At 40.9% G+C, this 23732-nt stretch overlaps 2 protein-coding genes across 2 annotated transcripts; one reads left to right on the forward strand and one right to left on the reverse strand.

Annotated features, from left to right (window-relative positions):
• Positions 1-1187: 1187 nt before the first annotated feature.
• cdhr2 (cadherin related family member 2) lies at positions 1188-11160 on the reverse strand. Its single transcript, XM_068740605.1, has 30 exons — positions 11097-11160; positions 10418-10477; positions 10177-10316; positions 10017-10067; positions 9839-9928; positions 9632-9721; positions 9417-9539; positions 8708-8854; positions 8432-8513; positions 8234-8343; positions 7852-8073; positions 7600-7749; positions 7342-7503; positions 7186-7247; positions 6835-7078; positions 5973-6212; positions 5809-5878; positions 5142-5726; positions 4960-5031; positions 4471-4520; positions 3845-3996; positions 3580-3676; positions 3396-3484; positions 3192-3272; positions 2784-2919; positions 2184-2305; positions 1900-2013; positions 1723-1806; positions 1408-1475; positions 1188-1318 (listed from the first exon to the last, which is right to left on the reverse strand). The coding sequence occupies exons 1-30, from the start codon at positions 11158-11160 to the stop codon at positions 1188-1190; spliced, it is 3888 nt and encodes a 1295-aa protein (XP_068596706.1).
• Positions 11161-19158: 7998 nt separating this feature from the next.
• rnf44 (ring finger protein 44) lies at positions 19159-22795 on the forward strand. Its single transcript, XM_068740558.1, has 10 exons — positions 19159-19265; positions 20048-20270; positions 20503-20670; positions 21034-21207; positions 21312-21473; positions 21652-21764; positions 22124-22211; positions 22323-22444; positions 22532-22631; positions 22733-22795. The coding sequence occupies exons 1-10, from the start codon at positions 19159-19161 to the stop codon at positions 22793-22795; spliced, it is 1320 nt and encodes a 439-aa protein (XP_068596659.1).
• Positions 22796-23732: the final 937 nt, after the last annotated feature.

Below are 23732 nucleotides of genomic sequence, written 5' to 3' on the forward strand. Positions count from 1 at the left end.
GACTTGTGTGTGTTGTGGAAAAAGTCCAAAAATGTTCTAGCGATGAGCACAATCATGATCATTTGAGAAAAGTAATAACATAAGGGGTCTTTTTATTCATTGCTAATTGATGTACTCTAATGCCATTATTAGTGATTTAGTTGTAAATTGTGTGATGGAACTTATTTTAAATGTGTTTTTATTAAGCAGCTGTTACCGTGTCAGTGATTTTCTTTTTTTTTTTGATGTTCTGGCATTATCTACACAAGAATGGGGTCAGATCCAGATTTGAAGAAATTAATTTTATTCACATATTGCACTTGTGATACATTCATATAGATGTCAGTAACAAAAAAGAAATAATCCCTTCAGTCCACCGCTTGTAGGAACTCACGCTGCATGAGTTTTAATTTCAGCAACAAGTTGCAACCAGTATCTGAAAGCAAAAGCAAACACTGACATACTGAACATCTACGAGATTCACACTTTTGTCTGATGTGAAGCCATGAACAAGGATTTCATTCATACATTGACAATATGCAATATTACTGTTCCCTATTTTTGCATTCCCATACCAGTAGTATTGTCCAAAACAATAATTAATATGATGTGTTGATAAAGTTATGCTACAATTCATTTCAAAACAGTTTTTTTTTAAATGTTACTGACTATATCAAAGAATATAAATAAAGTGATTTATGTGTGGAAAAATATTTTGTTTGTTTTTCCATTGTTTCTGGTTTATTATTATTATTATTATTATTATTATGTACTAGAAATGATTTATGTAAAGTCAGTTTCAAATGAAGAAATGAAGAGTGTGAGACAAAACATGAAGCCACAGCCAGAAGCTACAGGAGTTTTCTGAAACATAATGATGTGGATCAAGTGTGACATCCCATCAGGTGCAAAGATTTGGTTTGAATGAACTCTGCCTGCTGTTTCCTAAAGTTAAGGTCATAGCTTCATATGCGAGCTGCATCAATTTCAGTATCAGTCTCTAGAGCGTAAATATCCATAATTCCTCTAAAGTCAGAATATTCTGTGGATTCACCACATCTGGCTCCACAAGTCCTGACGTAACATCATTGCATAATAATCATAATAATAATAATAATAATAATATATTGTATGTTTGACTGGTGAAGTGTGTGAAAACAGAAAAGCAGCATGTGTCCTTCCGGACAGCTTTTCTTTCACTCTTTGAATCACAGGTCTGTAGTGCTAAACCCAGGGTTGTTGTAAGCCATGAGAGGATTGACCGTGACTTTCTTCTGGTCTCGCTGAGCTAGCGCTGCCCCCAAGGGCTCAGTGTACTCCGGTGGGATGTCCTCATCCTCTTGCATTATACACTAATGAGGAGAAGACATGGTTTAAAATGACAACATATTCATGAATACCAATGAGAATGTCCTTTGAAAGATAAACTCACTGCGTCAGGCTTTGATCCATTTTCAGGGATGGTCATGTCATCGCTGTAGTCCAGGGAGTTGAGGCTTGAGTGAAAATGGACAAAAGAATATCTGGGTGCACAATTCATCCTTTCAGAAAGAGCATTTTTATTTAAGTTTTAATTTTTGTTATTTTTTTTGGGGGGGGGGGGGGGGGGGTCACCAAAGCATGTCGTCGTGAACGATTTCCAGTTTATGAACCAACACTGCTACAGGGCAGAGAGTGAGAGTGACACCGAAGCGCCACTGTGTGAAACTGCAGTCAGCAAGGAAACAATAAAAGTCTCTTTACCTGATTTTATCTGAGTCTGTACTCCTGTCATCCATGTCCAACGCCATGGCTGTGTCAATATTGAGATTGAGCACTGGATTAGCCCTGTCAGCAAATAATGACACACAATCAGAGAAAGGTCATAGTTCAAATCATTGACTCGTTCATCGATCTTGCGATGGCGGCCTGTCTCCTGACCCCTCCATGGTGTACTTGTTGGTTCCAGGCACTACAGGGCCGCTTTTCCCTTTGTCAGGAGTCACCATGGATGCAGTGTTCATGGCTTTAGCTGCCTTCAGCTTCCTTTTGTACCTGCAGTGTGAGGCGAGTCAATCAGTCAAAGGGCCCCACCCACAGCCCTCTGAGATCTTTTTAGCTGATCAATGGTAGTTTATTGGCTTTGCTGAGACAAATAACATGGATAGTAACACATTGTTCTGTCCAAGCACATCTTTGAATTGATTTCAAATCCGTTATCTTACTTCCTGTGGGTACACATCATTGAAGTGGTGAGGATAACCAGCAGGACGACAAGGCCTGCCATCATTCCCAGCAGGATGTACCTCCAAGGATCCGTATTTGGCTCGTCGACAGAAGATTCCCCCTGAAACAACCACAAGAAATCCATATTTTATATATTGCTGTCATGTGTCACACACACACACACGTCATGTATAAAGAAATATAAATCACATGGAAATAATAATTATTTTTTCATTCGTCATTATGGATTTCATTGTCATTCACATTTTTATATGTGGGCTTCTGAAAAAACAAATATACATGCTCAAGAGGAGCCCAATAAATTCCCTTTACCTAGAAACCTAATCCCAGAATTTGGACCAAATAGCTTCTACAGGTGGCAGAACCGGTCTGATTAAGTTCCTTTAGCAGACTCACTGTCACAATTAAATTAAAAGTGTGTCCATTTCTTCTGTGCTGCAGGTATTAATACAAAATAATTCAGATGGCTCACTGGCCTAATGTAACACTGCTTACTAGGAGTTGGCCATATAACCTGAAAACAGAGAAGAGACACTTTCAGAAAATAAAACTTCTGCTCAGCAACTATAGCTACTTACAACGGCTACAAGGCCAAGCGCTACCAGTTGAGGATAATGATCTTCATGAACGACCTTCAACTCCACTTCTGCTTTGGTGAGGGCTGTCCCATTGGTGTAGATATAATATGCCTCTATGACGGTGTGAGGTGAAGACCTGAGACAAAAACACTCATTACATACTAAAATAATACACATTAATATCCTGCTTTTTTTCCATCTAAAAGCCTCATGTGTTACTACTAATATCATCGACCGTAATTGAATGTATACTGGAACACTGGCTCCATCTAGTGAACAAAAATCGACTCATGTGAAAGAGAGTTTTTCCAGCAACAGCCATTAATTTCTGATCCGTCTTCAAAAGCTGCAGGTTTTCTTTTGATGTGTGTAGATTTACATTTAAAGGTGATAAGAAAAGTATCTTGCCTGGAATCTTGAGTGTCAGAATCAGAGACAGGCCTGATATCGGCAATTACAACCGAAGCCATGGTGGCATCAGTAAGAGACCTTGAAATGAAATGCAGAGAGCGAGAAGTTTAAAGTCTTAACTCTATGTAATAAAGTGAAAGAAATGTCTTTGCCATTAGATGCAACATTTTCTAAAACATAATATTGCATAAATTAAAATACCTAACAATATCGTCCAGGGTTTCCTCAACTTCTGCCTCGGAGACTTTAAATATAAGTGCAACTTTGTATGACTGAGCGACATTGAAAATCTGCAAAATAAAAACATCAGAAGTATTAACGCTGATGTCAGAATAACACTGTAGGCCATGAAGGAAAATCTAGCAATGGGATTTCTCTCACTCACCTCCAGATCAGTGTTGGTGGAGATGCCGCCAGGGTCAGTTGCACTCACTTTAACCAAATACTTTCCTTGCAAGTTTGTATCGAGTTCCTTCAAGGTTCTGTGGAAAGTGGAAGAAATCAGTGGTATGCAGAATGCAGACCTAAGACATTGTGAGCCCCTGGGTATACACATGCATTCACTCATCCATACGTGTGCAACACTGAACTTACGTCTAAAAGAGCATGAGCTACGCTAACATGATGTCAGCGGATGGCTTTGTACTTACTGAATAATTCCAACATAAAGGTCCTTTTGTTGTGTGGTGATGACATCGAACAGATTCTTCATTTCAGTTATGGCATTGTTGGTGTCTTCAAATTGAGACGACATCACTTCAAATTCAATCTCTTTGAATTTACCACTGTCACGGTCTGTAGCCTGCGAATGGCAATGGACGGCATGAGGTATGTCTCACATCACATCACATCACATCACATCTCATCACATCACATCTCATCTCATCTCATCTCATCACATCACATCTCATCACATCACATCTCATCTCATCTCATCTCATCTCATCTCATCACATCACATCTCATCACATCACATCTCATCTCATCACATCACATCACATCTCATCTCATCACATCTCATCACATCACATCTCATCACATCACATCACATCTCATCACATCTCATCTCATCTCATCACATCACATCACATCTCATCACATCACATCACATCACATCACATCACATCACATCTGATCTCATCACATCACATCACATCTCATCTCATCACATCACGTCACATCACATCACATCACATCACATCTCATCACATCACATCACATCTCATCACATCATATCACATCACGTGTCGATGGAATTATATCATGTCATACTCACAGTGACTTCTGCAACCGATGTGCCTTTACTTGCACTTTCTGACAACACAACTGCAATACAAAAAAAAAATTTTTTTTACTTTTAGATATTGACAAGACAAACAAAAAGTCAAAAACAACTAAATTCGTGATTTTTTGAAAATACTCTTCAACTCTGTTTTGTGATTTCTACCATTCCAAATATTCTATGGTTTGGTCAAAAACCATCACACTCTTCTGAGAAACACAGCTGTTCCTTGCCTAACACTGAAGTCTACCACTGAGTTATAGCATAACTTTGTTCTCCCCGTTTGCATTCTGAAGAGTTGATTATAAAGACATCAGCAGAACTGCAAAACCTGTATTGAGTGATTTCAAATTGTTGTGTTTTTTTTTTTCTCCAATGAGTGTATTTTCTCATTGTCTATGGTCCAGCAGTAGCTTTCTACACTGGTACTACATAGCTTTATACGTTTGACTAACAAATTACACAGTCAGATTGAAAACTCACCAAAAACTGAATCTGAGGAAATGAATTCCGGTGCATTATCATTGATGTCCTCAATGTTGATTACTACCTTGCCTAAAAGAAAAATAACAATTTTATGGAAATAGATTTGGGTTGTGTTTGTAAGGATGTTGTAACCGTTTTGTTTGATGTGCTCATGCTTTTCTAGACAGTCTATCGCTGACCTGTTGAGATACTGTCGTTTTCTCCCTTCTCTGTGAACACATCCACCACCTGAGCCTCAATCACTACCTGGTCACATTGTTCATAATCCAGGGTGACCTCCGGGTTCACCCGGATGTCCCCGTTAGGATCCAGGATAAAACTATCGCAGGGTGTCTCGGAGCCTTTGCATATGCACTTGATGGATTCCAGTTCATAGACCAGGGAGTGGTTTCCGTCTTTGTCATAGCCTGTAAAATTCCCAATAACCTCAGTGATGGTGGTGTTTTCCTTCACTGTGAAAGGGCCGGTCGGCCTGAACTCTGGCCTCTCATCGTTCACGTCCAGGACATTCACCTCCACCCTTACTACAGATTTGCGCTGCTCCATATCTGCTGCCTCCACCTGCAGTACGTACGTCCTGTGAGCACTCTCATAGTCCAGCTCAATATCTGGGTCCACCGTGATGTCCCCTCTGTAACCCTGTCTGTCTAAGAAGGAGCGGATGATGAAGCTGCCAAAGCTTCCGTCAATGATACTAAAAGAAATGCGGTTGAAATACGCCGTTTGGTCCAAATCCTCAGCATAAACAGAACCAGCATGAGCCCCTGATCGGATGCAAAAATGCAGTTAATATTAAGACACACAGTTATGAACACTTTGAGGGGTGGGGTGGGGGGGGGATCTGACCTTTGTCTCCTTCCCTAACTTGGAATGTGTAAGAGGAGGCATTAAACTCTGGTTTGTTGTCATTGACATCCTGAAATCCATCAAAAGGAAGCTGCTGTTATCATCGTCATCATCAGTAGCGACACAGCAACAGTGATTTTCTCCAAACAGCTGAGTGCCTATACCTGTATTGTGATGATAACTGTAACCATGGCAAACAACGGGGGGCTGCCCTTATCAGTAGCAGTTACATTCAGCTTGATCTTTCCTTCCAGGTTTGGATCAATAGCCTCTCGATTAAGTATGGCTCTGTTTGTCAGTAGACCGGTGTCCGGGTTGATGGTGAAGTTACCGCTGTACTTGCTTGGCATAATATGATATACTATTTGGCTGTTTGCTGTATCGGGGTCGTCTGCATCAGTAGCCTGTCCAACGAGAAACATTCGGTAAGAATCGGTAAACAGGCTTATTTAATAGCAGAATTATTCTCCTCTATCAACAGTGTGTGATCACCTAAAAAATCTCCACATGCCTTTTCAAGTCTTGTGTCCTTTCACCATTTTCATTTCTCTTTTAAACTGCTCCTCATAGATTTGAAAATGTTGTTCAACTGCAGTGCTCATATAAGGAGCACGCAGATCTCCGCCAAGCAGCTCATTCCCCTCGTAATTGGATTCGCACCATCCATATGCACTTTCATGCAAAATGTATTCTGGATCCGATCCTGAATTTAAATTTTAAACAAATATACATCGACTCCGATTCACTTTTACTTTCGATGGTTGGTCTATAAAGCTACCAAGAACAATTGAGAACCTTTTGGTGATGATCTAGATCACCATGTGGACGGTGTAAATCCAACCCGCTGCTTGCCGGAGATTTGAACTCTGAGTTCTTTTCTAGTTATTTATTTAGTGCATGTAATTTGTTTTTTTCCCCACTAGCATTCAGCATTTATTGACACAAAGAATAGAACAAAACTGAAATCTTGTTAAATGCCCAATGAATGCCTGTAAGATTGAAATGCCAACGTTAAATTGCAGTTACCTCTATCTTAACTTCTAGATCTGCACCCTCATCAACAGACACCGGGTAAGATTCTCGGTTGAAGACTGGAGGCTGGTCGTTAATGTCAGTCAGAGTGATCTCCAGCATGGCGGTGCCGACCTTCCCTTCCGTGTCTATGGCCTGCAGAGTCGCTGTATACAGAGATCTGGACTCACGATCCAAGAGAATTTGGCTTTTTACGTAGACGCTGCCTGAATTCTGCTCCACGTCAAAATACAGTAATCTGAAACCCAGATGACGACTGTTCAGCGGTGAGGAACGGCAAGACAAAGGGACACAGTCATTGTATTCAAACAACCACGGTGCTGTTTGGTTTATATGCAGACGTACATGCTGGGTGGAAGTAGCTTATAGGTGAGTCTGTCTTTGTCCATTGTGTCGGGGTCCTCTGCCTGGTAAAAAAACACACACACAAAGTCTTCTCTTCATTTTCCTAAAAGAAAAACTATAATTCAGAGCAAATGTTTAGACTATGTAAAGCCTTACAGTAATGCTTGCTATTGTCGTGCCGACAGGAGAGTGCTCAGACACATTCAAACGGTACGTGCTCTGCGGGAACTTCGGGCTGACGTCATTCATGTCCATGATATTAATAGTGACAGTCGCACTGGAGCTGAAGCTGGGTTCTTCGTCGTCGATGGCAATCACCTATCATATCGTAAAACATCAGGCTGGAACTGTGCTTTAGAAAACAAACATGTGACAGCATAAGCTGCAGGTCTGTGGCCACTAAGTGTGTCTTACTTGTAGAACCATTTGCGTTTTCTCTTCAAAATCCAGGTTTTGGGGCTGCTTGACTCGAAGTTGGACAAAGATATCTGACATAGTAATTTTAGGTTCCACAGAAAACACATCTTTATCAGCTCCCTCCAAGATCAGTTGACTTTTGGAATCCTGTGAAAAGATGAAGCTCGTCATACATGACATGATTTGAAAGAGAGAGAGAGAGAGATGGGATGGGTTTTTTTTCAAAGAATAATCTCCCTTTTCTCTTGCCTTATCCTGATCTTTGACCTTCATGTTGATAGAAATGGGGTCTAATGAGTGCTCAAGGACCTCTACGGTGAAGTGACTGCATTTGGCACAGGACAGCTCGTCTCCCACGTCTTCGCACTCAAAAAACTCTGGAATATTGTCATTGATATCAAGAATGTTGATCTGTACGAGTGCTGTGGCACTGGCATAGTCCCCGTGGATGTTTCTTTGGGACTCGGTACCCTACAATTGAAAAAAGATGTGAGTGGAGTGGTTTTGATATTTGCATCTCACGACGTTGAATTATTCTTATAAGTAACATCTAAAATTAAATAAAATGGAAATGTAAAGCTATGAATTCATTACTCATTTTTATTGTGTAAAATACTAAAAGTGCATTTACCTTTACAGTCAGTATAACAATGTCACCAATAAGCTCTCTGTTGACGTCTGACGATACAACTATGGCTCCGTTATCGCTTGAGATGCTAAACAGGCCGTCTCCTGAGGAATCTGTCAGCCACGGGGGAAAACATCATTAAATGACTCGCTGAGTGAAAATAATTATGATTCTAATTTTCATTCTGACGATATGTCTTACCGGTATGTTCAATGCTGTAGATGATCTCATCATTAACTCCTATGTCCTGGTCCATGGCGGTCACTTTCAAAACAGTCTGACCCTGGCCAAAACAAACACAAACACATAAGAGAAATAATATGCATTAAATCCTGGACTCGCACGAGGCCCCTCAAATCAGATGTTACACAAAGAAATGTCATGCAACAGAGTAACCTGCTTGAACCACTGACAAAAAAAATAAATAATATTCATTTTTATTCATTTTTTATCTGAGTAAACTCCACCGGTACTCACCACAGAAGAATGCTCTACAACATCCCCTACATAGGGAAGCCCAATAAACTTTGGATCGAGGTCCGGGACGTCCACAACCGTAATGATGGAAAACACAATGTTTGAGAGGATGGTGGTGGAATTATAATGACATCGGCCTCCACCATCCTGTCACAGGAATCACAAGCATGTTGAGATTCAGAGATGATGTGCCACATATTACCGTTTGCCATGTTCTTTGTATTAGTAAAACTCGTTCCCCGGAACTCAAATTGCTCGTATCTCAAATTTATACTCGCGTCTCAAAGCAAAAATATTGCTCGCATGTTTGCTCGTATCGCGGAACACTCGTATGCCGAAGTATTACTGTGTGTAATACAAAGTGTAAAATCTACACATTGTAGTTTAACGGGTTTTCAATTTCATAAGGTTTAGCTCTTGGCCATGAGAGGCAGGATAAAAAAAAATGTCCTCCCCTTGTATTTTGCTATGCTAAGCTAAGTGAGCATGTTGGTGGCTGTAGTCTCTGATTCAGAGAACAGGAGAATGGTGCAGCAGGAATTTAAATCTCAGCAAGAAAGACAGCGACAAGGCACATTTTCCAAAAAAATGATGATCAAGGCATTTGAGTTCCAAACGATGCTTGGCCCACGGCAATATCCCCTTAAATAGGTTTACAAAAATAAATAATAATAATAAACCTAAACTTATCCAGAGACATGATACTTACAGTTGCATTAATCTTCAGTTGATAGAACTGGTTCAATGACGTGTAAATCAGCGATCCATTTAATCTAACTTCGCCTGTCATGCTTACAATGCTGAACAGATTTCTTCCAGCTTCTGGAGTAACCTAAAAAGAACATTTTTTTCAGAAACATTTTGGAGAGACATCCTAAAACATTTTCAATAAATGATGTGACGTGAGCGGAAGCGGAAGCTTACAGCGTCAATGTTGTAATGAACAACGCCAGCATTCGAAGTGTCATCGTCAGTGGCGAGCACCTTAAACAGACTCGTACCCACAGGGGTATTCTAATTCAATGGATGGGGCAAAGCAAACAATTAGAAATGTCACAGCATTAATGTCTGAGTCAGGTAAACATGAAAGGATTGGCACATTTATTGGTAACAGAAATATGTTTGACTTACTTCCAGGACATCAACATCATATGAAGCTTCCAGAAATATGGGCTCGTTATCATTGGCATCTAACAATATTATGCTCAATTCCCCCGGTGTCTGAAAGAGATTGCATGATGTCCTCTATGAATCCGGTCAACACGCTGCAATGAACCACATGACTAACACTGAATGAACTGTTTCTTACTATATTGACACCATCAGAGACCTCAACAAAGATTTTCAGGACACTATTTCGCTAGAATAAAAAGAAAAACTGTGAGTGAGAAATATTATCAACACAACAACAACAAAATGAAAACGAATCTATTGACAACGTAGGGGCGCCTGTACCTACTGCAACATACCTCTCTGTCCAGCTCCCCAAGGACTGAGACCCTTCCTGTGCTTGTATCAACTGAAAAGTACCTTGAATTCACACCATAGATTTCATATGTCAGTGTGTCATTTTCTGGGTCTGATGCATTGATAGTAAATGCAAGGGCACCTGTGAAATGAGCAGACATAAATGTGTGCAGCATTGAGCTGCATTTATTCAGGTACGATTTTCAAATAGAACAGATTTCAATACTTCACACATATAGATACCTATTGGGGTGTCTTCACACACTTCATAATAATCATTGTGGATCGTAGGACCAGTATTTGCTGTAGAAAAAAACAGTATAAACAAAATGATTTGTATTTTTACCAAATAAAAATCTAAAGCAGACAGTGAACTATTATGCCATTGCAAAAAAATATATATTATTTACTTTGACCCTCGGAGTATGACTCCTTCAACATGGAAACTTTAAATTTAGATTCACTGTGGTGTTTTTCACTGATGGTCGTTGTCTCTCGCTTGAAAATTTGATCAACTACTACAACATGCCCTAACACATCACAGCTTCACGTAAATCTGACAAAGAATTCCTGTAACAGAAAACCTGATCCAAGAAGCAACCATCCCTTCATCCAGATCCACTCCTAAACTTTAAATGCATCTCCAAATCCACATGCCCAAAATTACTTCATACTTTTATTGAAGTCTGCCAAGTTTATCGATCCATAGTTTATGATTGATAGATGAAATTGTTAAAAACAAGTACAGCTGATTGGTCGTTTTTGCTCTTTGTGATTTACCTCGTTCTGGATGACTGAGAACCTACACAGACATGTTCAGTTTTCCTTCTTACAGTCACACACAGACAAGCAAACATATGATACCAATCACAAATCCTCCTCCAACTCTTGTAGGTGGAGTAGAAATTAACTGAGTGCTTACCATTAGTTAAACTAATGAGGCATATGCTGCTCAGCAACAACATATTTCCTGTGATCCCCTCCATGCCTGCGAAAGAAAAACAAGAAATGTGACAAAAAGATTCAATAAGCATTCTAATTTGTAACCGGAAGGTTAGATTGTGTTATCATTTCCTAATTTATTTTACGTAGTTTCAAGACATTTCACCAAACTCTCAAACTGTCAAGCTTTTAGAAAGAAAATGTAATGTTAAATTTAAGATATAAAATATTGCAGGGTCAGTCAATTTTTTTAAATCTTGGATAAAATAAATTACTATAAAGATAATTTCAAAATAATTTTGATTGTTTTAAAGTTTTTTGTGTGTTTTGTCTAAGTTTTTTGGCAACTGATTTACACCCAGTTACAAGATGTGGGGACGCAGCCTCAAACTAGAAGTGCAGAAAAGCATTAAAAAAACAAAATAAAATGAACTCAAGGCAACCAGACGAATTGATCAACAAAAAATCCACAGGCACAACGATAATCACTGGATTGGTTAAACAATACATCTTATCATATGTGTCATTATATTATTTCTTAATTCCTTAATATCACAGTTAATCGCAATACCGATAAATTATGACACCAATAAGTGAAACTATAATTAGAAATTAAAACATGTGTAATTTTTATTCATAAGCCAATAGACTCACTCACTCTGACTGTTGTAAAGAAAGATATAGACATTTATGCTAAGAGAAAAACTTTTTATTCCTATGGTAGAATTTTAAAATAATTGTTATCAACATTTAAATCTGTTAGTTTGCAACCTGGACACATTAACAAGCTCCAATTTCTGAGTTGAAGTTTAACATTTGCCACACCCAATGAGCAACGCCACAGAGGGTGCTTCGACCATGCTGTAAAGTCAAAATGTTCATCACAGAGAGCTGAGCAATGCTTTTCTGCCCCGTGTGAATTATTTACCACTGATAACGCTTGAGGAAATAAGTTAGAGCTGCACAACATCACGATATTGATGCTGCGTCATATTTCATAGTGTGCAACAAACACAAGCAAAAATATAACGATAGTTTTAAGATCTCACAAACGACAAATGTTCCTTACTTTAACTTGGGAACAACAAGTTGAAGTTCATTTTCATGATACCAAGATTTACAATATATCCTTGAGTCTGATTTTACATTCATCTTTCAGATTGTAAATTTCAATATTTAGGAGAATGCTTCCTCTGAAGAGTTGAAGAACACTGAGATTATAAGTCTGAGACGACTAGAGCATCTTAAACTTCCAAGAGTTCTTATCCTGAGTTTCTCTGTCTCTATATCTAGAGTAAAGACATAAGAACATTTTAAGTGTGACCTTTTTGGTAGTATTTTTTTTATTATTTAATGTGAATAATCAAATATGTGAATACATTTGTTTTATGCTTTTGATTTCAAATCTTCATAATTTTTTTGAGAAAGTTTTTTAATTCTGTTTGTTTTTTTCTTTTATCAAAAGATTGTAATTTTATCAAGATTTTTCACCATGAAAGATAAAACACAACATCAAATATTTCCAACTCACTATCAGTACGCTTCAATACAAATACACCAAAAACCTTGTCTGTGTTCCTTCTGTGATTGTCATAATGTTATATAGCAACTATAAAAACATTCTTCTAGCACATTACAAAGATATAAATACAAGTTAACATGCAGCAATCAGACTTACCGAACGACATTCACAGAGGATCCTCTCGATACTGAAGTTAGATGAGACTTTGTCTCTTGTGTTTCCTATGTTTATGGTCCTATAAACATTAATGATTAACACGTACTAAAAGTTGAGCACTGAATATTCTACTTGTGCCTGTTTCTTTAACAAACACCCAAATGCATCTTACCGAACTGAAACAGGTCGGCTCTGACAAACTGACAATATCTGCCTGTTGGTTGCTCTCACACATGGCTGACATTATGCTGGCGTAAGCCTGGATAGTGATGAGAGACAACTCCTCCTCCCCCTTCATTGGTTGCCAGCAGTAATACATGGCATCTTTCCATAAGGGATCATCACAGCCATACCAAAAACCAGGGAGCATCTGAAATCTTCTTTTGTTTGAATGGGGTGCTTTTGTTGTCAGGGCAACAGCAGGAGACTCTCTGCTTCAAAACAAGTGTATAAATCTCATAAAAAATCAGAAACCACAAATCTGCGTACTGCCTTAATGAGCCCTTCCCGATCGGCCCCAATTTACCCCCACCCCAGCCTGTCCTCCTGATTAACGGGAAAACAAAGGATTTTCTTCTTCTGCACCCATTTGAGTCACTAATAGTACGAGATTTGCCTCCAAACAAACGCACTGTCCCACAGCTCTCTATCCTGACAGAAAGCATCATGCAAAAAAACCCTTTTGTTTTCTCATGTTTAACATAGAGACGGCAGGAATTTACCCAAACCCAACATGTATACAGACATGATCCAAAAGCAATAGTTAATATTCAATTCAACAAGGCTCCAATGAATTTGAAAGGAAGAAAACGTTGGAGAAAAACCAAAAATCAGCACGATTCATCATCTGGGGAATCATGTATGGTGGAAAGTGTCACTATGATTCTCGTGGTCATGCATTTCAAGTGGTGGACTGACTGACAATTGAACCTGCAGCCTGACAGGGCTGTACAGAGAACCATGGCCCGAGGTGGCTTTACATGATTGGGATACATTTTCAGATATAACATATCGAAGTTGATTAGACTGGAAGATAGAGTGCCTTCAATATACCTCGGGGGGGTTAAAATTAGCCTTACGATAAACAATGAGTCATAAGCTGTACAGAATATGTTACCAGTGCAAAGTAAGCAATCAACCAAAGGTGCATGATTTGTATTATTATTAATATCATTATTCACATTCTCAGGAGAAAAAATAATTTGGACAGAAATCTGTTAATGTAATCTTTTCCAATTGTACTTTGGTTTACAGCTAACAGTACGCAGCACAACAGGTCCACACATAACACAGCAATAAACACATCTACATGGGTGGGAATGCTATAAAACATTGCCAAAGGGATTCCAGTAAGCAGAAACACAACAGATAGTCTAACATGAATGGCTGAATGATCCCAGCATTGACCTGGGTGGCGTCTGACCACGTAGACATGATTAAATACCCTGATCCGAATCGTCCCTGAAGCACAGTGGCTGTTCAGTTACAGAACACAAATGAGTGACGGGAATAAATATAATCATGGGGAGATAACATGCAATAGAACAGTCAGCTGGTGCCAGTATGTCAGCATGCTGTAATATCTCACGCAAGTACTGATAAAATGTATTAAGTTTGACAGAGAGGATGGTCCAACATTTATCTTCCCTGTCAGTTGAAGTTCTTGCATTTTCTACACCTTTTTGTCTGAGTATTTTACTCATTCCATGCTATTTCCCTGAGAAATAGTGTAATCCACCTAACCCTTTCAGATTAAGATTTGATACATTATATTGAATATGAAATATTAAATAATATCAATATTTCATATAGTAATAATAATAATAAATGTTGCTGACATGTTGAATAGATTGCTATTCAACATGTCAGGTTTAGAGGACTTCTTTGTTTATATTCTCAAATTACCGTGATAGTTTTGCGGCGTTGCCTTTAGTGACCATAATGGGTGTGTTTTTCTGATTAATCTTTCAAAATAACAATAAAAAATGTCTCGCAGGTCAGAAGGGACAAGAAGCTTAAATTGGTAAACACCATTCATCTTTGTTATAAGCCTGTTCAGAATCTAGTTCATCTATGTCTGGTGCCCCCATCTGGTTATGAAGTATATTACACACATAAACATATCGCTTTTAGAACTACTGTCTTTTTTTTTTTTATCAAACTAACCAATTGTAGAATAACCACTTCGACATTTCGAGAAGTGACGTACGCAATCTAGTTTTAAAAGTTACACATATCTTGTTGTTCTTTTTCACCAAACTCCCTGAATCTAAAAGCTTCCGGTCGGCGAACCTGAACTTTCGATTTAGACTGGCACATCTTTACTGTCCATTACGGTAAAATAAAACATGGCGGCCGAGCGTGTCTTCGCTGCTCTGGGGAATGTGCACACAGAAACGGGGGGTGCAGATGGGAGCTGCTGCAGCCCCAAACAACCCTGGGGTTGGGATTCCCATTAACAATACAAAAAAGTCGAAATTAGAAAAATAGAATTTGAACTCGTAACGCCATTGATCGACTTCACATGCACGCAGACTGTGGTGAAAATAAAAGGGTGCCGTGTTAAGCACCTTTTTGTTTTTACAGCAGTGGTGAAACCCACGGAATGTTCCACAGTGGGAACCGCTGATCAGGAGCATGCCGCACTTAGCCGAACGACATGTGACCGTTGCGAGGAAAATATCAGTGATTGGATGTTTGCGCGTTTACAATCAGGTAACATTCTTGTCATCGTGATGTTTGGTCACCGTGTTTTGGAGACGCCCCGTGCGTTTTAATAGTGGAAGATTCGACGGATTCTTAGGGCTGTCATCCTGAACCTCCAGCAGCCCCGCCTTGTTTCGCTGCGACCGACAGCGATGCTGTGATGTTTACATTTAGTCCATCTAGTTTGGTCCGCTTTTCACCAGGCGCACACTTTTTTTTTGGATGCATAAGTAGACAAGATGAGCGCAAATGCTTTGCGGTGAAAACGTTCAAAATAAAAGGCTTTATATATTCAGTCATATTGAACAAAACGAGGCCTGGAAGGTTTGCTTTGCCTTTAAAAAGATAGCTCTCCCCTCTGATGCAGCGTCGCAGGCATTTATACTCGCGAAGTTGCGTTCACTGGCCTGCAAAAACAAAGCTAGGAAATGTACATTTTGCCATGCAAGTGCAGTACTATTACATAACTGGGTAGTGTACAGTAGGATTCTGTGGCCTAAAGTCAGTGTCTAAACTGGGCCACAGTATAGGTACAGCCCTGAGACAAAACTTTATTAAAATAAAACCTTTTGTGGGAGATTGGTTCATTTTCCCCCCAATATTCAAATATGTTAAGGGTATGTATATATAAACGTATTTTAATTGGGAAATTCTCAAAATGTTTAGTAATGGTTAAATACTAGCTCAGTTCTCTTATTTGGAATGTCCTCGGTCTTTTAGGATTACTTTGGACGCTATTTATGTTGATTTTGATGGAATAACAAACAGATAATTTACTGTCGGTTGAGGTGGGCATTTGACTGATTTTATAAAAGTTGATTAGCATTGTTGTGTAAAATTTTTATGGCATAAAAAAATACAATTGAAGTAGCTGTCAAGTGAATTAAAAATAACTACATTTACGTAGGAAATGTGAACAAGTAGACGACAAATACGAATCTGAGTACAGTAAGCCCAGTATCTCATAAACATTCTTAGGTGCTTTACATGTGTGATTATGCGTATTCTATTTCCACCATTGGTGAGTGACTATTGTCTCAAATAATAATCTGTGCTGTAGATAGCAAGATAAAAAAAAAAGGCTTAGACCACAGAAAATGAAACCGTAATATGCTATTTTTTTTATTAGTGGGCAATCGAGGTTTTTATTTTACTTTATTATCCTAAATTATATTACATTCTCTACTTCCTTCTATTGCTACTACTCAAGTTAACACGTATTTCATGTATAACCTACATACATCCTTGTTTTGATACATTGTAGCAGGAAGACCGGGCCGTCTCCTGTCTGTGTTTTGCTTCGCACTCATTGGTCGCTCAGTAAAGAAGGCGTGCTTTCGTCATAACAATGCATGTCATTGGTCGGCTCAGTAAAGAAGGCGTGCTTTCCTCATAACAATGCATGTAATTGGTCGCTCAGTAAAGAAGGCGTGGTTTCGTCATAACAATGCATGTCAAGCAGCACACGCGCGCCAAGGAATGTTTCTTTTAGTGTTATGCTAGTAGACGCGTTTCAGGACATTTCCATTACGCGCTGCGGCTAGCGGACGGGCTATATTGTGTTCTCGCATTAAAAACGGACGCGCTTAGCACCGCAGTTTGAAGCGTACTTTAGCAGGCTAGCGTTAGCAAGCTAACAGCAGCGCCGTACCGACATTGTCAAAGAAGCCGCCGGAGGAAACGGGTGCGGATTGATGCTCAACCGTCGCCGCATTAACGTTACTCCCCAACCGTTGATGGTGGTCGGTCGGTCGGAGGGAGTTGCTCGCTGGGGGGATATAGCAGCGTTTCGGAGGCTGAAAACACCTGCCATTTCGTTCTCACCTCCTCACCGAGCAAGGAAAGTCGCTCAGAAAGTAAGACGTGTGTCTGTTGTTGCTGAACGCGCACAGCTCGACCCTGCTCCGTGCGCGTCGCCGGTTTCTGTTTACGGTGTAACGTGCACTAATGTGCGAGCTAAGAACTGTTAATCTGGCCCCATTGCTTTAACAACAGCAGCTATCCGCGGCTCTTGTGTGTGTGTGTGTGTGTGTGCGCGCGCGCGCAGCCGTGCATTGGACACAAAGCGTTAGCCTAGCTTGGCTAAAGTTAGCTGCTCCCCTTCAACAGAGGACGCGGAATTAGCACGTCTCTTATAGCGGCTCTGCAGCGATACACCCCCCCCGTGCGTGTGGTGATGTGTGCGTGGGGGGGTAACCGCGTTATGCGGGGACACAGTGGAACGCGCACGGTCCTCGTAGACCGCGTTAGCTTCGGGTCCCGCTCGCCCCTTTTGTTGTTGCTTTGTCCTGCGAGCACATGGCTTCCTCATGTTTTTGTTCCTGCAGGCTGCAGCGACGCCTGTTCTGATTCGGTCGCCTGAATTCACTGTAGCTTCGGATTAGCTTTACGCTTGGGTGGTGTATTTGTTGTTGTTTTGAATGAAGGAATATAACTTTAGAACCTTTTTTTTTGTTGTTGTTGTTGTTGTTGTTGTCAGTGATCTAATGTCGTGAGCCAAATCTGTAGCAAAACGTGTTTTTCTGACATTTGCATGATTGTTGGTGAGTCCTGCTAAGGCCTTGCCCTTAATCTCACGTCTGCGAATTATGTTCAGGATTAATTCATAAATCGCGTCACAATGACGTCTTCATGTTGTCTCTTTTGTCCAGCCAGGAAAAAAAGGAAAAAAACATTCTTTTTTGAAAAATGTTTGAGCAGTTCATTAATAATTGTCGCACTGCAGAATAAACACTTTATATATATATATATATATATATATACTTTTGTTTTCACTGTATTCAACAATTCCAGAAAAGGTAGTGAATCTGCACACTGACTTGTGTTTAGCTATGACAATAACAGCGGCAAAGAAAATTTATTGTTAAAAGATTCCAAGGAGATGCAGAGAACAAGGACAAAAGAAACATCTTGTTGCAGGACAGACATCACATTTATTGTGTTGTAAAACATTAAAACACTGAAATAAAACAGGAACATATTCTTCACTTGTGCATCCTTGAATCACGAACTCACACTTGTAATTTTAATGTGCATATATGTCGTTAAAGAGCCACTTCAAACGTGTTTTGTGGCAAATCTAGAAATGTCCTTATTAATTTGGTTGGTTACAAAAGTGATTTTGACAAGTTAGACGTGTTTTAATGAATTTAAAATGTATCTGCGCCTACAACATCCTGCGCACTGACGCACAAAACCTTTTCAATGAAGGGGACTTCAAATTTGGATTGCATGTGATTTAATGTGTCCGGGGTGTTAATTATAGCGCAACGATAATATATTAAATGTTGTTTTTAAATATGACATGTCACCATTTAAAAAAAAACAAAACACTGTGGAACGTAAAATACGACAAAGGAGACCCTGAGCAGCTAAAATTCTAACTCATGCAGTGACTCTTTGGATCTGTATATTTTGTGTTGAAATGTGACTGAAATAGTTCACGTTCCTTTTGATATCTGGTGCATTCAGGTTTGAAAGAGTAAGATCGTTGCCCCGTTTGCTTTTTTTTTAAAAACTTTTTTAACAGAACCAATCGTCTGAATTTGACCTTTGTTTTGTTTTTTTTGCAGGGTTAAGACAATCAGAGGCCGCAAACGAGTGCCTCCACTGTAGAGTTTCCTTTCCCAGAGTGTGACTCGTCTGCACGACGTCACCAATGCGACCATGGGAAATAGCAGTAAATAGGCTGCCACCAACAGCCCCCTTAAATCCAAGGAGGCTCCTTGGAGAGCCCTGTAACGCCCCAGTGCATCTCAGGAGAAGGTAAAGCCCGGTTCCTCCAAGTCTTTTCATTACAGCTGACTTCCCTGTATCTATCTTGTAAGTCTTAAAATTGATTTATGTAACCCACAAAAAGAAAAGACGCTGTTAGGAGTGGAGACGGAGAGACTTTTTGAGTGCTCGTCATCCGATGCAATGGGAATAGCAGATATCTTTCTTCCATATTGTATATAAACATACATTTTATATCAAGTAAGTATATCGAGTGGCCTCTCTAACAGTGTTTAAAACTGAATTTATTCTTTGCTACCAATTCTATTTTTTTTTTTGCCAATAATAGACCACCACATATCTGATATACAGTAAATACATCCGATGAGATTATCCTGTGGATATATGGTCATGCAAATGTTTTGGCCTGCATTGTCCCTGAGCGTAGCGTGTGAGGAGGTTTCCACAGGATCTCATTAAAATATCAGCCTTATTATTATCATCACACACAACCTGTTTCTCTCCGCAGCCAAAATACACAATGACTGTAATCCCCCACTTCATCCACAGGAATACTGAAAACATGGCTGACTGTCCAAAGAGCAATAATACTGCGTCGCCGTGTCTATTTTCAACACGTATGACGAAACAACGTCGCGATTTAAAGGCGCCCTATTTTAAATCTTTGACGTGCCTGCCTGCGATATAAGGATTATTTATTGACGCAGCTACGTCACCGATGAACAGCGGCGCGCCTCGTCTCATGGCAGGCCCTTCAGAGTAAATTACATGTTAGACGTAGCGATTACTTCCTGTATTTCCGTGTGTTGCAGCCCGTCAGTGAGACGTCAGTGGGGGAGACAAGACAGAACTGTGCTGCACAGTTCCTTCGTCCAGGATGAGAACTTCCATCGCCTGCTTTTCTCTCAGCATCACCAACAGGCTCCTTTAGATGAGTCCAGACAATACAGCCACACCAGCACACCGCCACGCATGCTTCACCCTGCTGCTCACCTGCCCCAGCAGAGCCCCATCATGGTGGATCTACATGACCAGGTAACGGGGGGGAAAATCATTAGAGACGATATGCGATCGTGTCCCATCAAGGGTTTCCCAGTGATGCAAAGTTAACACGAAACAGAGGATGTTTCGTAGTCGTGCCTTTCATTCGTTTCAGTGGGGGGGAGCGTTTGCAATGGCTGTTTATGGCTCCTGTTGTATGCAGATTGTTACCCCCCCTCCCCCTCCCATCTCTCCCCTTCCCTGCGCCTTTCTCCTTTCTTAAAAGATGCACCAGGGATCGGTTCCAATATCATACACTGTTACGACGGTGACGACCCACGGATTTCCCATCCACACCGGGCAGCCCCTTCCAGGGTGCAACACTCAGCAGCTCCCAGCATGCTCGGTAATGTTCAGCGGACAGCTCTCTCTGCTCTGCTGCCTTCCTCCTCCTGTGAGTTTGAAAAGGAAGAGACCCAAATGTCAGTGGCACCCATGTAGCACACCAATACCAAGCCATGTCCATGAGTGATAAATAAACTGCGGTCGATGTCGGCGCAAATAAGAGGAAGCTTTAAGCGGCATGAAATGCGATTCTGCTGTGCCGTCAGCGGACCTCAGAATGATGTTTAGCGCGACGTGTCAGTGTTGTGATTATTTGTACCGCGTTGCTTTTGTTCACAATGCTCATAACACGTTCTTTGGAGCTGGTTCCTCGGTCAGATGGAGGGTTCCCTTTTGGATGAATTTGTTTTTTTTAAAAAGCCGTCTATTTGCGTGTATTTATCTCTGCTGTCGTTGTTCCTTTCCTCCTCAGCTCATACAGGCGTGCACCATGCAGCACATGCCAGTGTCTTATCAAGCCTTTCCACCCCTGATCTCCAGCGAACATTTTGTATTGCACCCGACTCCAGCTGCCCCGCCCCACCAGCCACCGCACCTTACTCCTCTGAACCAGTTTGTCCCTTTACAGCCTCAGCACCCACGCATGGTGAGCGCTCCACGTCAGAGCTCGCCTTGATTGTTGTCACCGCTTCGTCGACATGGACGTTTAGGTCTGATCTACCAGCTGCTTGTTCTGCGTTGTCCTCCCAGCCTCTACAGAGGGTAGAAAATGAAGTGGACCTACGAGGGGACCAGCACCCGTTAGGGACCTTCTCCTACCCTCCCTCTCATCACCCACCAGCGCTGCCTCCTTCTTTGCCATTACAGTATCTTCCACAAGAGCCTCTTCATCAGGAGCTTCCCTTTGGAGTGGTAAGATAAGCCTCTGAGGCATTTCCAGAGAAGTTGATAGAAATATTTGCACAATAATTTGTGTTGCACGAGTTTATTTAATTATATGATATGAAATGTTTAATGAATGCTGCCAAAAACACGTCCGGCATCACTTCTATTTCGAACTTTTGCGTTTGTTGTGTGTGTTTCTCCTCAGCCATATCCCCACATGCTGCCACGGCGAGTGAGTGGACAGAGATACCGGTTGCAGCAACCTCTCCCCCCTCCTCCCCCTCCATCTTACTACCCAGGCTTCCTCCCTTACTTCCTGTGAGTACAAAGGAAACCCACCCAGTTTGCGCACTATACCTGTTTAAATCGTGTTTTAAAAAGTTCACCACGATTTGTTGATCACGCATCCTCGGTGAGCTACATGCAAAATAAGTTTATGCAAAAATATGGAAAATATCTATGAAATTCTTACTTAACATCTTAATATAATATAGAGCTAACATGCCAGTATAGTCGGGCATCTCTTTGAAAGATCAATGGAATGAAGCGTTGACTGAAACAACTATTTGTTCTAGTTAGTCCAGGCTAGTTCCCGTTAGCTCAGCGCTAATATTTTCAGCCTGCTGCCTACAGTCACAGTGGAGACGACGGTATCGTTTCTTCCTCTCCCTGCTCAGGTCGATGCTTCCTGTGCCTCCTACAGCAGTGGGCCCAGCCATTAGTCTAGACCTGGATGTGGACGATGTGGAGATGGAGAACTACGAGGTCCGTGTGATGATTGGAGAAAAAGATGTTTCATCATTATGTGTGACCGTATAGAATGCGTGTGATCTGTGACATCCACATGTTTGACACAGATGTGGTCATATTTGACAGGCACTGCTCAATCTGGCTGAAAGGTTGGGTGAAGCGAAGCCACGTGGACTCACTAAAGCCGATATAGAGCAACTTCCATCCTACAGATTCAACGCCGAGAATCATCTGTCTGAGCAAACGCTGTAAGCCTTCCTCGCCCTTTCCATGTTAAAAATCATTCAAATAGATGAATCTGTATCCCAATAAATGTCTCTCGTTCCTCCCGTCAGGTGTGTTGTGTGCTTCAGTGACTTTGAGTGTCGGCAGCTACTTCGGGTATTACCTTGCAACCACGAATTCCACGCAAAGTGTGTGGATAAATGGTTAAAGGTAGGGCGGCGGCAAATTGAACAAAGTCTCATTATCTCCGTATAAATTCCTCGATGGATGCGACTAATGTCTTTCTGCTTCCTGTTATGCTTGGCCCGCAGACCAATCGCACTTGTCCGATCTGCCGAGCCGATGCCTCAGACGTACACCGGGAGGTGGAGTGAGAGTTGTCTTTCTCTGAGTGCTGAACTGGAACGCTGCACACGCCAGAGTACGTCTATGAACTGGGGACGCCTGCCACCCAACCAGTGTCCTCCAGTATATATTGCTTACGACCCACCACTCCTGCCCCTTCCTGAATAATAAGCAATCCAGGATTGTTTCTGGAGCCCGTTGTACCTCTGCTGTGCTTCATTGTCCAAGTCTCATGAAACATGAAACCCCACTGCCTATAGCCAGAGAGAGCTCTGGGGTCGCCAGCAGATCTGTCTCTGCCCCCTTCTTTGCCGATTCCAAAGATTTTCCCCAACAATGCATTATTTGCTGCTTTTGTTTACAGCGTTTGAGTTGAGTTTATTAATTTTTTTTTTTTGTGAATGTGGTTTGGGTGTTCATGAATCGTGGGAGAGTCCTGCGTTGGGAGAGCTGAGCGGAGAGCTTGCAGGATGTTGGGCTGAACACCTTGTGCAATTAGCAAAATAATACTTTGACAAGTGCATCTGTGTTTGGAGTGGGGGGGGGGCGATGCCGGACCATCATAGATGCATGTGTGTGTGTGTGTGTGTGTGTACACGTGTTGGGCAAAGCGACTTGTTAATAATATATGTTCTGCAATAATGTATTCATCATTTCAACGATTTAACACCTTTGCTTTCGATTAACCAATGCTATTGTGAGTGTGTGACTTGCTGTGGTATAATGCAGGTAATCTGGCATAACTGCACAAGTGCTACGTTCACTTTCCATGTCAGTGTGTGTGTGTGTGTGAGAGAGACTGAATGTGTGTGTTTGTCCTGTTCACAGAGCCAATGCATTGTGTAACCACTGGATACAGGGCAGCATGGTAGGACTTGCATGAACTGTTGATTCAGATTAGCAATATTGTAATCAAACATTGCCACCGTAATTATCAAATTTGAAGAAAAAAAAAAAAAAAAGAGA

This window comes from Brachionichthys hirsutus, chromosome 6 (assembly GCF_040956055.1).
Source record: "Brachionichthys hirsutus isolate HB-005 chromosome 6, CSIRO-AGI_Bhir_v1, whole genome shotgun sequence".
NCBI classification, from domain to species: domain Eukaryota; kingdom Metazoa; phylum Chordata; class Actinopteri; order Lophiiformes; family Brachionichthyidae; genus Brachionichthys; species Brachionichthys hirsutus.